Source organism: Anas acuta, chromosome 15, assembly GCF_963932015.1.
Source record: "Anas acuta chromosome 15, bAnaAcu1.1, whole genome shotgun sequence".
Lineage (NCBI taxonomy): Eukaryota > Metazoa > Chordata > Aves > Anseriformes > Anatidae > Anas > Anas acuta.
The window spans coordinates 9,386,079-9,398,885 of NC_088993.1; the positions used below are offsets into that span (position 1 = coordinate 9,386,079).

At 47.8% G+C, this 12,807-nt stretch overlaps 1 protein-coding gene and 1 long non-coding RNA gene across 3 annotated transcripts in view; one reads left to right on the forward strand and one right to left on the reverse strand.

Moving 5' to 3' along the window:
• Positions 1-4,220: 4,220 nt before the first annotated feature.
• LOC137865131 (uncharacterized) lies at positions 4,221-5,064 on the reverse strand. Its single transcript, XR_011101764.1, has 2 exons — positions 4,685-5,064; positions 4,221-4,584 (listed from the first exon to the last, which is right to left on the reverse strand). It is a non-coding gene; the product is annotated as an uncharacterized lncRNA (long non-coding RNA).
• Positions 5,065-5,249: 185 nt separating this feature from the next.
• Positions 5,250-12,807, forward strand: part of XYLT1 (xylosyltransferase 1) — a 190,333-nt gene continuing 182,775 nt past the window's right edge. Inside the window, exon 1 of one of the 2 annotated variants that reach the window (XM_068699923.1) lies at positions 5,250-5,689. In XM_068699923.1, coding sequence (XP_068556024.1) covers positions 5,447-5,689 — 243 coding nt within the window. In that variant the 5' untranslated portion in view covers positions 5,250-5,446. The remainder of the gene's footprint in view (positions 5,690-12,807) is intronic. The other variant, XM_068699922.1, reaches the window with a different exon arrangement.

A 12,807-nucleotide genomic window follows, 5' to 3' on the forward strand; every position in this document is an offset into this window, starting at 1 on the left:
GTCACAGCACTGAAGGCTGTATATAAAGTACATATACATGACATTTCCCCTCACTGGTAGTAAAAGGTTATATATGCTAAAGGATTACACAGAAAAGGGGACAATTTAGTGTGATGGTGACGGGAGTAATTCTTCCATTTTCCCTCCATTCCTGAAGTGGAGCATATGCCAAGGTCCTGAACTAAATACGTCTCTCACAAAGAAGATGTAATATATATTCCACATACATACTACATATTTTATATAAATTAAACATAGAAAATACCTGCTTTTCTTCCCTCTGACTGCAATTATCCAAAAAAAAAAAAAAAAAAAAAAGGATGATTTATGTTGCTAATTTAAGATATTGTTACTGGAACAAGATGTTGCTGTAACCAATTTGATTTCTGCATATATGTAGTGACATTGGAACTTGTGTTTCCAAATTGTTAAGAAGTGAAACAAGGCAGCAGCAGGTTAAAAACAGCTTCCTGGAATCTCAGGCTTTACAAGACCACCAGACCCAGAGGTGTTCTTTGCAGACACTGGTGATGATATCTCCATGGTCGTTAGCTCTGGCAGTGCATGCTAAGAGAGAACATGGCCTTTGTAACTCACTTGGCAAGGAGCTAGATGTAAAATGAGCACATAGACGTGAATCTTCAGGATTTGGTCATCTGTGAAGAGATATAATAATATTGACTGGTGCATCTACCTGAGTGGTCAAGAATGTAGATGTAAACCATAGAATGACCGGAGAATATAGTGTAAGGTGATGATGGTGCTGTGGTTTCAACAAAATCAAGACAGATTTCCTCTACTTCTAATGTATTGCAATATGTCAGGTTTTTTTGTTTGTTTGTTGTATTTGTTTTGTTGTTGTTCTCCTGAGCAGGCACTGAACTGTACCTTGAGAAGCGGAAATTTTTATCAGCCTCTCAAAAAGTAACTCCTTAACCTATTTTGCTTGTTCAGATTTGATGCATAGACCAGTAACACCAACCTCTCGAGGAAAAGGTTCTCCTCCATACACACAGTGCTTTACTGAAATGATAGGGGTGGTATGTTTTTCTTGTTAGTGACAGAAGTCGGGGTAGGAAGGGAGGAATGAAATTGCCACTTGAGGGAAGCATGCCCTCATCTCCAGGAGATATCTCTACTGTTACTGCAGATTAATTGTGGTACATGGCTCATGCTCATGGCTTATTTTGAGTATTTTCTGTTCCTAGGTGTTAAGATGTTTTGAAATCCTGGGGATATATACAAGTTTGCCAAATAGTCTAGATTCTTCAAAAATCTTGTTTTATAATAGAGTATATTAGGGACACTTGTCCTTAGAAAAATCAGTTCATTCCAGATATGCCTTTTCCCCCTTCACCATGATAACATATCTGCAATCTAAATTTTGATGCAACAGGGACATGTCTGTTTTTAAGAAAAATGCAAATCTTCACTCTGAAATAACTTAGTCTTTCACTGAATACAGAATGTGCTTCTAAACCATCTATGAGTCAGCCTGTGAGTTGGAGTTCAGATAAGCCGGTAGTGTTCATTCACCAGATGGACCATAAGCTCTTCAAAGTAGAGGAAAGGATATTGCTTATTAACACTGCTCTAAACTTCATTTATTTCCTTTGACATGATTCAATTTCAGACTCTGTTTATGTTGTAAATAGGAAGAAGGGTGTATTTTAATAACAGGATAGGTAGATCTAGATAAAAATGTTACTGGAACAGCATCTGGTTATTTATTTCTGTTACTCTGTGTAGCTCAGATTGACACCCATGTCCCCTCACATACACCCAAGCTGCATTATTATGCAGCTGTGAAGAGGTGAAAAATAGTTAAGCCAATTATCTGTTAGGATTTTACGGCAAATTAGCCAGGTCACATTAGTTTTCCTTGCTTAAAACATCACCTATTTGACTGCTAAGTGGAACCATGATAATACTTTTCTATTAAAAATCAAATCTATTTTCCCTCTTGTACTTTGTGCTAGATACTAATAGTCTCATGGAACATGAGCAACAGCAGAAATTTTCAGTGGTAACTCTCACAAATGTGCTCCATGTAGACAGATTAAGTCTTTTCTGATGCAACATAGCTCACTTGAGCTGCCATTATTCATGAATGTGATCATAGGACAAGTCCATTTTATGTTTTTAACTTTTCTGACATTTCTGATATGAGTTTATTCTTAGGATTTGTGAAGTTTAGTTTTTCCATTTTTTTTTTTTTCCATCTTCAAATTCTCAAGAATCTCCATCTTGCCTTTTTTACTTTCTAGTTTGAACCATTATAGCACAGGGAGAAAATAGTTGAATTATGCTGCTATTTACTTCTATTTGGCTGTTTTCTTTGGAAACAGAGGAAGGATGTTATGAGCAGTTAGCGGTCACTGGTCATAGTATGGTTTTAAAAATGAATGCTTTACCCCCTGCATTCTCCTATTTTACATAATCTCTGTAAATACAGGGGAGAGGAGGATGTTGTTGAAGAGGAAGCCTGCTCCCCTTCCTGCTCAGCACAGAAGCGTTGCCTGCTGGGGCTCCTATCCATACACTGAAGACTCAGAACTCTATGGCCTATAAATTAACGTGGTTTGGGGACAAACCTTTCCAGACATGCTTTTGGTAGCACACACACAGAACTGAGCATGCACAGCTACTCTTCACTGCCTTAATCAGTCACAGTGATTATATACAGAAATTAGGAAAATCCACAGATATTCTCCTGTATAAAAATTGCCTGAAAATCTCGGGGAAATTTTCCAGTAAAGATGGATCAAACTTTGGTCATAATTACCGCTGTGTTCCTTTTATAGTGAGCAGCATCACCCTGTGCTGAAATGTTGCCTGGCTGTCTGTGGTTTTATCGTCACGCATCATGACCTTCACCGGTGAGCTTGTCAGCCCAAGATTAACAGGAAGGAATCGGCTCTGCCGTCACACTGGAGAGCTACGGTAGGGGCGTGGAGAAAAAAAATGGAAATGAGTAGTGTTGCTAGTGGCTGTAACCAGGAAGGAGATTTATAACCCTCTGAGCAAAAGAGCTCCTGTTAAAAATCCTACTAGTTATGTGATGCTTCTGGGGAAGATCTTGAAGCAGCAGTGGGAACACAGAAATGGCCTGTTACTGTTTAATGAAGAGTCAGCGCCCCTGCACAGCACACAGCATCTCACGGAAACATGCACAGTTTGTACTTCAGGTGTCAAAGTTGATGGTGTTTTTCTTAGTCAGTCTGAACCTGTGTTCAGTAAATAGTTGAATTCTGCTTTTTTAGCACTTCTGTGGAATTATTTTCAATGTCTCCCATTTCAGAAAGAGGTGAAGAGGATCAGAATTGGGCCTTAAGGTCTAAAGCTCTTCAAAGCTCGTGGTGGTTCTGCTGAAGTTCTGCCTGTTCAAAGTCTGTCTGTTGTGGCTCCCTGAGTGCCTGCCCTCTCCAGGCCTGAGGGAAGGCTGCATGGGGCTGCCCCATGCCAAGACCTCAGCTCCTCTCGCTGCTTTTGAAAAGGTACACACTGTTAATCCCAAACTGAAGGCACTTCTGTCTGCTATTTATCAGCAATTTACTTAAGTGCATTTACAATGCAGTTATTTGATGATTTTGAATAAAATTATCCATTAATATTCAAGCTCTGTAGACTGCCACATCAAAAGTATTTGAGAATACTTTGAATTTCTGTAGTTTTTTGTTCAAGCAATTCACTTTGCTGTGCCATGTGACCAGCAAATCTGATGTGTGTGCAACTGGTGCAAAGTCTGGCACTGCCAAAATTCATTATCATGAGATCTCTGCCCATAAAGAGCAGTTCGCCATCACTACAGATGGCAAAAATGGACACTGTCCCATGGCACAAACTGGAGGTGAGCTGGACAATGGCCAGCCTTCACACGATGACGGGTTTTTGTGCTGTCTTACCTGCAAGTTACTAACAGCGTGTTTTGACCTCTTCATTTAGAGATACCTTGAAGTCAAAGATGACTCTGACTGCGACCCTCTTGAAAACCGTGTTGTATTTGGGCCTGATTCAGAACTTGCTGCTCTGTGAATGAGGAGTTACAGCACTGGCATCGAGGGTTTCACACCAGGACAGAGCACCACAAAGTGAGTAAGTACCCAGCAGTGCCAATGGCAGGTGCAGGACCACAGGGCCCAGAACTGCCAGGCACAGAGCAATACCTTGCCAGTCTTTTTAAAGATGCCATTTCCCATTGGAGACTCAAAAACCACATGTTAAGAACAATAGATTATTTATTCTTAAATGTCATACAACTGTCTGATAATGAGACTTAACAATCTCTTAGAAAGTAATTGTAACATTGGTAAGTCTTTGTCCAACTGTGCACAACTGTGCAAAGCCAAGTGCTGGAGCAATGCTTCTTGCTTCTAACCTGCCACATGCTTCATCCTCTTCTGTAACACTGTGACAAAAGACGCAGCCTGGGAAGCTATCTGTAGCCTCACTGGATTGTGAGGAATATTCCCTTAATACAGGATGCCTCTGAATCTTAATACTTGTCTCATGAATCTTCAGATTAGAAACTGAAGTACTTCCAATGTGAGTAAACTCCTTATGGTCTGCGCAAAATTTACTTTTCTACCATTTAGGGGAAGAAAAAAAAAAAAAGCAATTGTCTTTATCAGAAGATACTATTTTTCACCTTTGGATTTGGTGTGTAAAGCAGAACGGGGCTTACAGAAGGAGGCACTGTGCGGGCAGATTAGAAAAGTCCGTGCTTCACTGCCATCATCAGATAATGAGATCTCTCCGATTAGAAGCCAATACCCGTGCGGGAGGAGAAGGGAGCAGCAGGAATCCCTTCAGAGCAGGTCTTGTGCCAGCGAGCAGTCCCTTACCGACACGGCCGGGCTGAGGGGGTCGCACCTCGCCCTTCTCACCGACCCCTCCGCTTCACGGAAGGGAAGCGAAATTACGGGGACCACCCTTGCTGGGTTGGAAAGACCCAAATCCAGCGGGGCAGTGCCGTGCCGGGGGGGCAGAAGCCCCGGCCCCGGCCCCGTCCCGCTCGGGCGTCGCCGCCCGCCAGGTGCCGCCCCGCCGCCGTCCCTCAGAAGATGGCAGCCGCCCGCCCGCCCGCCCGCCCCGCCCCGCTCCTCCCCGGCCCCTTCCCCTCAGGCAGGGCCGGGGCTCGCCCGCCGGCAGCCCCCCGCCCCTCGCGGCCGCTCCTCCTCCTCCCCACCGCAGCCTCCCGCCGCCCTCCTTCCTCTCCCTCCTCCACCCCCGCTCCGGGGCTCGCCCCGGCCGCGGGCCGCCCCGGCTCCCCCCCCCCCCGCCTTTCTCTCCCCTCTCCCCGCCGCCTCCCGCGGCGCACACCTCCGCCTTCCTCCCCCTTCCTCCTCCTTCCTCCTCCTCCCGCTGCTGACGTGTGGCGCTGCCCGGCTGAAAACTCGGCGCCGCGGCGGATGCGGCGGCTCTCGGCAGCGCGGCGGCGGCGAAGATGGTGGCGGCTCCGTGCGCCCGGCGGCTGGCGCGGCGCTCCCGCTCGGCGCTGGTGGCGGCGCTCACCGTGCTGCTGCTGCAGACCCTCCTCGTCTGGAATTTCACCTCCCTCGACGCCGGCGAGGAGCAGCAGCGCGGAGGGGCCGGCCGAGAGAAAAGAGACCGCGGCGGTGCCGCCGGCGGCGAGAACCGGGAGCACCCGCAGCGCCGCGGAGCCGGCGCCCTGCACGGCAAGGCCATGGTAGGTGCGGGCAGGGTGGCCCGGGGCGCTCCGTGCTGAGGGGGCTCCGTGCCGGGGGTCGCCGCCCGCCCCGCAGGTGCCGCCGAGTCCCGGCCTCGCCGCCGGGCAGCGGCTGTGCCCCCCGCGGAGCCCCTCGCAGCCCCTCGCCCTCGCGGCTCGGCTCCTCCGGGTCTCCCCCCCGCGGCTTCGTCGCCCCCCGGAGCTCCCGGGCTCGGCTCCGGCGCGGTTCAGCGATGGGAGAGCTCGGGGGATGCTGCAGGCGCTGCCCTCGCTCCTCAGCGCGTCTCGTTTCGCGCTCGTGCGAACTCCCCGGGTTGTTGCTGAAATCCTCGGGGCCTGGGCACGCAGGGGGCCTGCCCGCCTCCCCCGGTGGTCCCCGGCTCCGGCCGGGTGGAAGGAGCCGAGTGGTGCTGAGCGCGGCCGGCGTGAAGCCCAGCACACGCCTTGGTGCCTGCCCTTCGCTCGGGAGAAGCTGCCTTTGCTTCCCTTGCAGCTCTTTCACAGGGAGGCTCAGGTTAAGTAAGTTTGGTGTTGTCCCTTAAAGTATGCACACGTTTTCATCTTTTTACATCTTGAGAGAGAAAGCAGGGGCTGGGGTCAGTGATGGCTTTGTCCCTGGAATGACCAGGGCAAGGTGCTGGGAGCCGCATCCGAGCTCATGGGCTCTGTCCCCAGCACACAGGGCAACTTCTCAGAAAGGCAGCACGTACCTGCACTGTGTGTGCAGGGCCTCGTGTGTGTTCGAGATGGGAAATTTAAGACCCTGGCTCCCTGAATTCAGATTTTGTCTCTGTGCATCACCTTATGTTGGTGCTTACTGTGATCGTGAGCAAACTATTCAAACTGCACGATTTTCCTCCAGCACTGGTATCTGTCTTTTCTGGGTAGCCTTTCATTTGTTCATCTTCCTTTCATTCTCCTTGAGCATTTTTCCTTCTGGGTCTCTCCGTGTGGGTTAATGAAGGCCGGGCTGTGGCGGGGGTTTAGTACCGGCGCTGGCTGCTCGTCTGCAGCCCAGCACCTGACAACTCGGGGCTCTTTAGGAAATCCTCCTCTTCCATGGGCTCCGTGACACATCAGGACGTGCACTGCTTGCAGCTGTCCTACAAACGCCCTGGCCCTGTGGCTGGTTTGCGCCCGGTGCGCTGGGCTGGGCGCTGCGCTCGGAGCTGAGCGCGTCGGCTAATGCTTTCCGTGCCGCGGCCGGAGGATGCGACCGGTTGGATGCTGGCAGCTGTGAATCACTGCTTGGTGCACACAGATTCGAGCAAAGACCTAAAGATGGAGCACTGGGGCTCCTAGTAGAAAACGTGTCTTAAAACGCACACCGGCTGTACCAGCTTTCCCCTCGCAGGGAGACACCGGGTGTCCCACAGCTGGCGTTGCTGTAAAGAACCGTGCCCAGGGTGAGCCCTTTGTCCAGGTGATTGGGCAACGTGTCTTCAGGATGACCTTATGGCACTTGTGGCTTTGCCTAACCTGCTGGGAAGCAGCTGCTGCCCTTAAACTACTTGATCAGTACCTAAAAGCCCACGCTTAAACACCTAGTGATCAGTTACGGTGTGAGGCAATTTCTGCACAAACGGCCAGGTGGCTCACTGAAGGTTCAGCTCCCAGGTACTCCTGACACGCAGACAGCATTGGTCTAACCCTGCATATGCTGTCTGTCTCAGAGGCAGGCCCAATTCTGATTTCAGACTCATTTCACGAGGAAAATCTCTGTTTAATGGAATTACATGATACAGAATCAGTGTGAAAGAAGATTTTTTTTTCCTTCTTCCTGCTGCTTTGTTTCCACATTAAAATTTAATTTAATGTAATGCCCAAGCAAAGTTGCTATCCTTTTCAACCTAAGGTTCCCATAGTTCGTGTATAGCAAATTGTTTTGCAACACTTGGAGGAGCTGGCTGGGGCGAGCACAGTATTGCCTTTGTATCCAGATGTCGTTGGGTTAAGCATGCCTAAGAGCCTCTCCAAGTGTTTTCAGATTTCTCTCTTGCATTTCAACCAAAAAAAGAATATTAATTTTAATGTTTCTTTTGTCTGGTAACGGAGTGGTGTGTTTTAAAATATCTTTGGGGAGTATTTTCTGAATAGGCTGCTAAGTGTTTGTCTGAGACCTACTGTTTGGTCACTGTTCTCAGTCTAAGGAAAGCCTGTACCCTGGAGGAGCCTGGCTAGCTGCTTCTACAGGAGCCTTTATGCTAAATAAAGCTACGCAAACCAGATCTCCCAAACTTTGTGGGAGAGAGCTCTTCTTAAGCCCATGTCTGAAAGTTGCCATGTGAGGTTATGTGTTTTTTTCATTTATTTTTGTCTCTGACCTACATACAGGACTAAAATTGTGGTACATGTTACTGAGTCAGACATAAGTAGTGCAAGGATTTGGTCATTTGTGTCTGTGGGAAAAGAAACATCACTCTTTGAACCAAGTGTTTAAGAAGCATTCAGATTTTTATTAAATGCTGTCAGATGCCTGTAATAAGCCATTTCATTTGAAAAATAGAATAACATTGTACTGTTGGGAAAACAAACAAATTGCCGCTGTACCTGTGCCTTATTGAATATGAGTTGTCACGTTGGCAGGAAGAAACATTTCAAATTGAGCTCTTTTGCAACTGAAAACATTTACTGTGCTGGATCCCCTGGCCAGCTGCATCTGGAGCTTTCATTAGTCATAAGCAGTTTCCTGCGGTTGTTCGCGTTTAATTAACCCAAGTTATAGATATCTGTAAAGAAGCATGAATTGTATCAGTAGCAGTGACTTCAGTGGGTGCTTGCAGCCGTGTGTGATTTTTACAGCTATTAGGCACCCTTTGCACAAGCTTTATTTGTTCTGCAGAGCTCAAGCATTACAAGCAAGAATTAAACAACAGCATTCTGTGAAAATACTCTACGCATGCTGCTCGGTCTCAGGATCTTTTCGTGCAGCCTGTTAGGGGTGGTGGGAGAGTCTTGTCAGTGGGAGCTCTGCGCTGGGAGCCTGAAGGAAAGGAGGAGGAATGCAAATCCCTGCTCCGGGGCTGCTGGTGACGAGAGGGAGGTGACAGCAGAGCATCTGCCGGAGCCTTGGCTCGTGCCGCAAGGCAGCCGTGTGTGTGGGGCTGTGCTTGCTCGCCCAGCTGCGGCCTCTGCCCTAGGATCCTTCGGTGGAGGCGGCGGCTGGGGCCACGTACCTGCTCCATGGTGCCTGGGCCCCGTGGCACCGCTGGGTTCCTGCTGCTCCTGCTCACCGCCAAGCTGAGCGGCAGCGCGTCGCTGCTTTGTCAGCCCCGTGAATTACAGCTGGTGCCTGCTGGTGTAGGATCGAAGCCTTGCTGTAGCCTGAAATGTTGGGTATTCCCTTTAGAGAAATGGCATGTTTCTCTCAGCGTGGAGCAGTCTAGGGCACCAAATGTAACTACTGATAGCTGGAAATATTCAGGAGTGGGAAATGCGAAGAGAAAGCGTGCCTGGGGACAGCGAGGGTTACCTGCTCCAACTCCAACCAAAGCTGAGCTGTGGAGGGCAGTGCTGAGGATCTGGTGCCTCTCCCTCTCGTTTTCTTTTCTGCAGGGGGAAACGTGGTGGTGGCTCTGCTGGGGCTGTGGAGCATTAGGCTGGCTGTATTGCTGCTCTGTGGCTCGGTCAGGTGAATGGGCTCAAGCAGGTGCTCGGGTGCAGTCCTGCACAGCCTCAGGACTGGAGCCTTGCTGCGAGGTCTCGTGTGGAGTTGCACATAAGCATTAAGTGACTTGTTAAGCTCCAGAGAATGAAAGAGACTTTGCGGAAGGAAAAAGAAGTGATTTCACCCCTAACTTAGCGTGTTTGCTGACATCAGTGAGTAGGTTCCATACGATACGTCACAGCCAGGTGGCACCTACCTGAACCTCTTCCCCTGTTGATGCAGACGTGCAGCCTCGCTCATTTCAGCTCTGAATGCAACAAATGGGAAGGGTTTGGAAGTGTCCAGACCTAAAAGGCGCAGGGAAGCTTAATGCCAGCTAATGACTTCTGTGTGAGCCTTTGGTCTGGTGTGCATCAGGCTCTGGAGCCCAGGTCCTTGCTGGTTGCAGCACACCTGTGGGTGTCAGTGGAATGGCTGAGCTGAGGCACCTTTGGGTGACTAAAATTCATGGCATCGAGCTACCAGGGGGCTGAACGTGATGCATGTTCTAGAGAATGGGTCTGTCGTGCTGACTTGGCCATTAAGGACAGTTTTGCTTGTTACCAGGAGCTTCATCACCCGGCACTCCGACTTTAATAACAATGGAAAAGGAGAATGGAGACAGCTAATTATTTTGTAATGGGAAGTGGGGGGAAGGATACATCTGGAGCTGGAAGCCGCATAATGATTTTTACAAAGTCTTGGCACTTAACAAGGCACATTTTAATGCAACAAATCTTTTCGGTAGCAGAGAACTAATATTTGCATTATTTAAGAAGAGTGTTAGAACCAAATTAGATTGATGGACTCCTGCAGCAGTTACCTCATTAAGCATCTTTTCTTTGGGGATGTGGGAAGGTATTATGTGAAGTGGATCTGTGTTAATTGGTTATGCCATCTGAAGTCTTTTTCAGGCCACTGGTGTGTGTTTTGTTGCTTTTTTCCTTTAATTCCTTACTGTATGATGGGTTTTTGCAGATGTTCTCTTTGAGGTAGAGGCATATTCATTCTCTTTTTTTTAAGCAAGAGAAGACCAGCTGTTGTACAGGAGACATACAAATTCCATTTACTTACTGTCAGGTATTGCAAAATGGTTACTCTTTAGTATAAAAGGCTCTCATTATCTGCCACATCTCTCAACTGTCTTGAGAATTATTTTTCAAAATATTTTTCCCTTCTGTATTGAAAGTCCATGATATGTGCTACAGCATCTTATTAGTGCTTGATGAAGAGACAGGAGTACAATGAAAGCAAGAAATCAGCTTAATTTGCAAGAATAGTCAAGTTATATAACGTCAAGGATTAATTTTAATCAAATACTTCCTGATTTTACTTTACGGTGTTAAGATTAGGTCTGGCACTTGCATGGATTCAACAAGAGCTTTTCCACTGACTCTGTGTGGGATCAAACACTGCATTTTTTCTTCTGATCTAGGCTGATGGGTGTCTCATTCTGGCAGGTGCAGGAGCAGAGCAGGGTGCTGGCGTGCTAGCTGGTGTAGGTACCAATGAGAAAGCCACTGCTTGTGTGCTGAGTTTCATTCTTCCCTGCTCCAGCCTCCTTGTAAATAATGTGCGTGAAATGCATTTCAGGTGTAAAACTCACTATTTAAACTGCCACGGTGCCAGGTTTGGGCTTGAATTAGTGCAGCACACAATAGGTGTAGCACTTCAAAGTGTTTGAGTGTGGTGTTTAGAGTTGGAAGCCCAGTGCTGTTGTTCTCACCAGCTGTGTGCCGCTGAGGCTGTGCTGCAGAGCCCGTGTTGGCCAGGAGGGCTCTGCCTCTGAGCCCTGGTGCAGCCTCCTCTCAGTAACCTCTGTAGCAAAGCCTTCTGAGCCCCTTAGCAAAAGCAGCCTCGAGTTTGGGGGTTTCTGGTTCTTGGGTGTCCGGGCTTAGTCCTCTTTGGTCTGGTAATTGTGCGTTGTTTTTTTTTCCCCCAGAGAAGCTGAGCACTGGCAAGCTCTGAGTTTGTCCCTTCCGTGTTTGGTGCCAGAGATCACAGCTGTCCCATTTTGAGCACTTAGGCTTGGGCTGAAGCTCACAAACACCAGGCTGCTAAATGAATGGAGAGAGATGAGTGCCTCCAGAAGGCAATTCAGCTCTCTGGAGACCATAATCTCTGTGAATGAGCCAGGGAGACCGCGGCAGTTCTGCTGAGAGTGCTGCCGTGCCATGCAGGAGGCCATCCCTTCCCATACCAGATCTGCTGCTTCTGCTCCCCAGTCTGCAACACATGTTTAACTTCCCATTTTTCACGGAAGTGTCGTGGGTTTGAAGTAATCGGTCCTCATGAAATAGTCCAAGATGTTCAGCAAAGAATGGGACCAGCTCGTCAGCTGCCGTGTGTTGGCATGGCTCCGCTGAAGTCAGCGCACCAGCTGAGGATTCTGGACCCACAAATGTAATTATCATTGTAATAATAGCGTCAAACAAGTAATCATTATTTTTACTCTCTCTTTTCATTTCAAAATGAGAAAATGATTTCCTCTTGGATCAGTGAAAGTAATTTACATTAGGCACAATAATGGTCTACATGGAAATATAATTATTATTCATTTGTATGGCACCATCTGGGCACTAGAAGCTTTACAGACGCATGTGAGGAAAGGTCCCTGCCTGGAGGAGCTTACAAGCTGACTAGTAAGTACAACCAATAACGCTTAAAACGAGTCCTGGGTGTCACTTCTGAAGTCCTGCCATCACCTACCTGCTCAGCACGGGGCTTCATGAGCCCTGACTCAGTGATTTCCACTTGCTTCCTCTCTGATTGGCATTAGGCAGCATAAGGGCAGGAGGAGTCAGAGGACTGATCTGGGGGGATGAAACGGAGAACAAAGTCAGCCAGAGATTAGAATTATGCATCGGCTGCCCAGCTGTGGCCAGGCAGGTAAAGCAGATTTCCAGGCTTTGAAGCACAAGATTGTCATTGCCCTCTGACTGCTGTGGCGTTACTCCCCAGCTTTGCATTAGACAGAGGGCTGGATGCTTTCAGAAGCTTCAGTGTGGTCCAGAAGTGAAGAGAGAAGGCTCTGTAACCTGGTGGATGTAAGAATTGAGCAACAAGTGATGTTGCCTTAATTTGTATGTGGTGCAACCTTGTTGAGTTAATTCTTGAGTGTGAGGTACCAAAAGGGTCAGCACAGGACACTTAAAGCACCTGACTCCTTATTTTTAGAGATGATTAGAGGATTTCTCCAAGGGACCAGCTATTTATAGTGTGCCTGTAATTGCCTTTTTTTTTGTGGCAATGAAATTAAACTTCACAATAAATTAGTATCAGTTTAGTATTTAAAAAAAAGCTAAAAAAAGCTCTTCATACTAGAGCGTGGCTGACTCTGAGGTCAGATCTTGAATGCTTCCCACATATTTTGTTTTCACACTGCTGCCTGCAGTGCTGTTCAGTTATATTATTAGAGGGTATTAGTAAGCGGAATGTTTATTTAAAACAATTCTACAAAGCTGAATGAGAC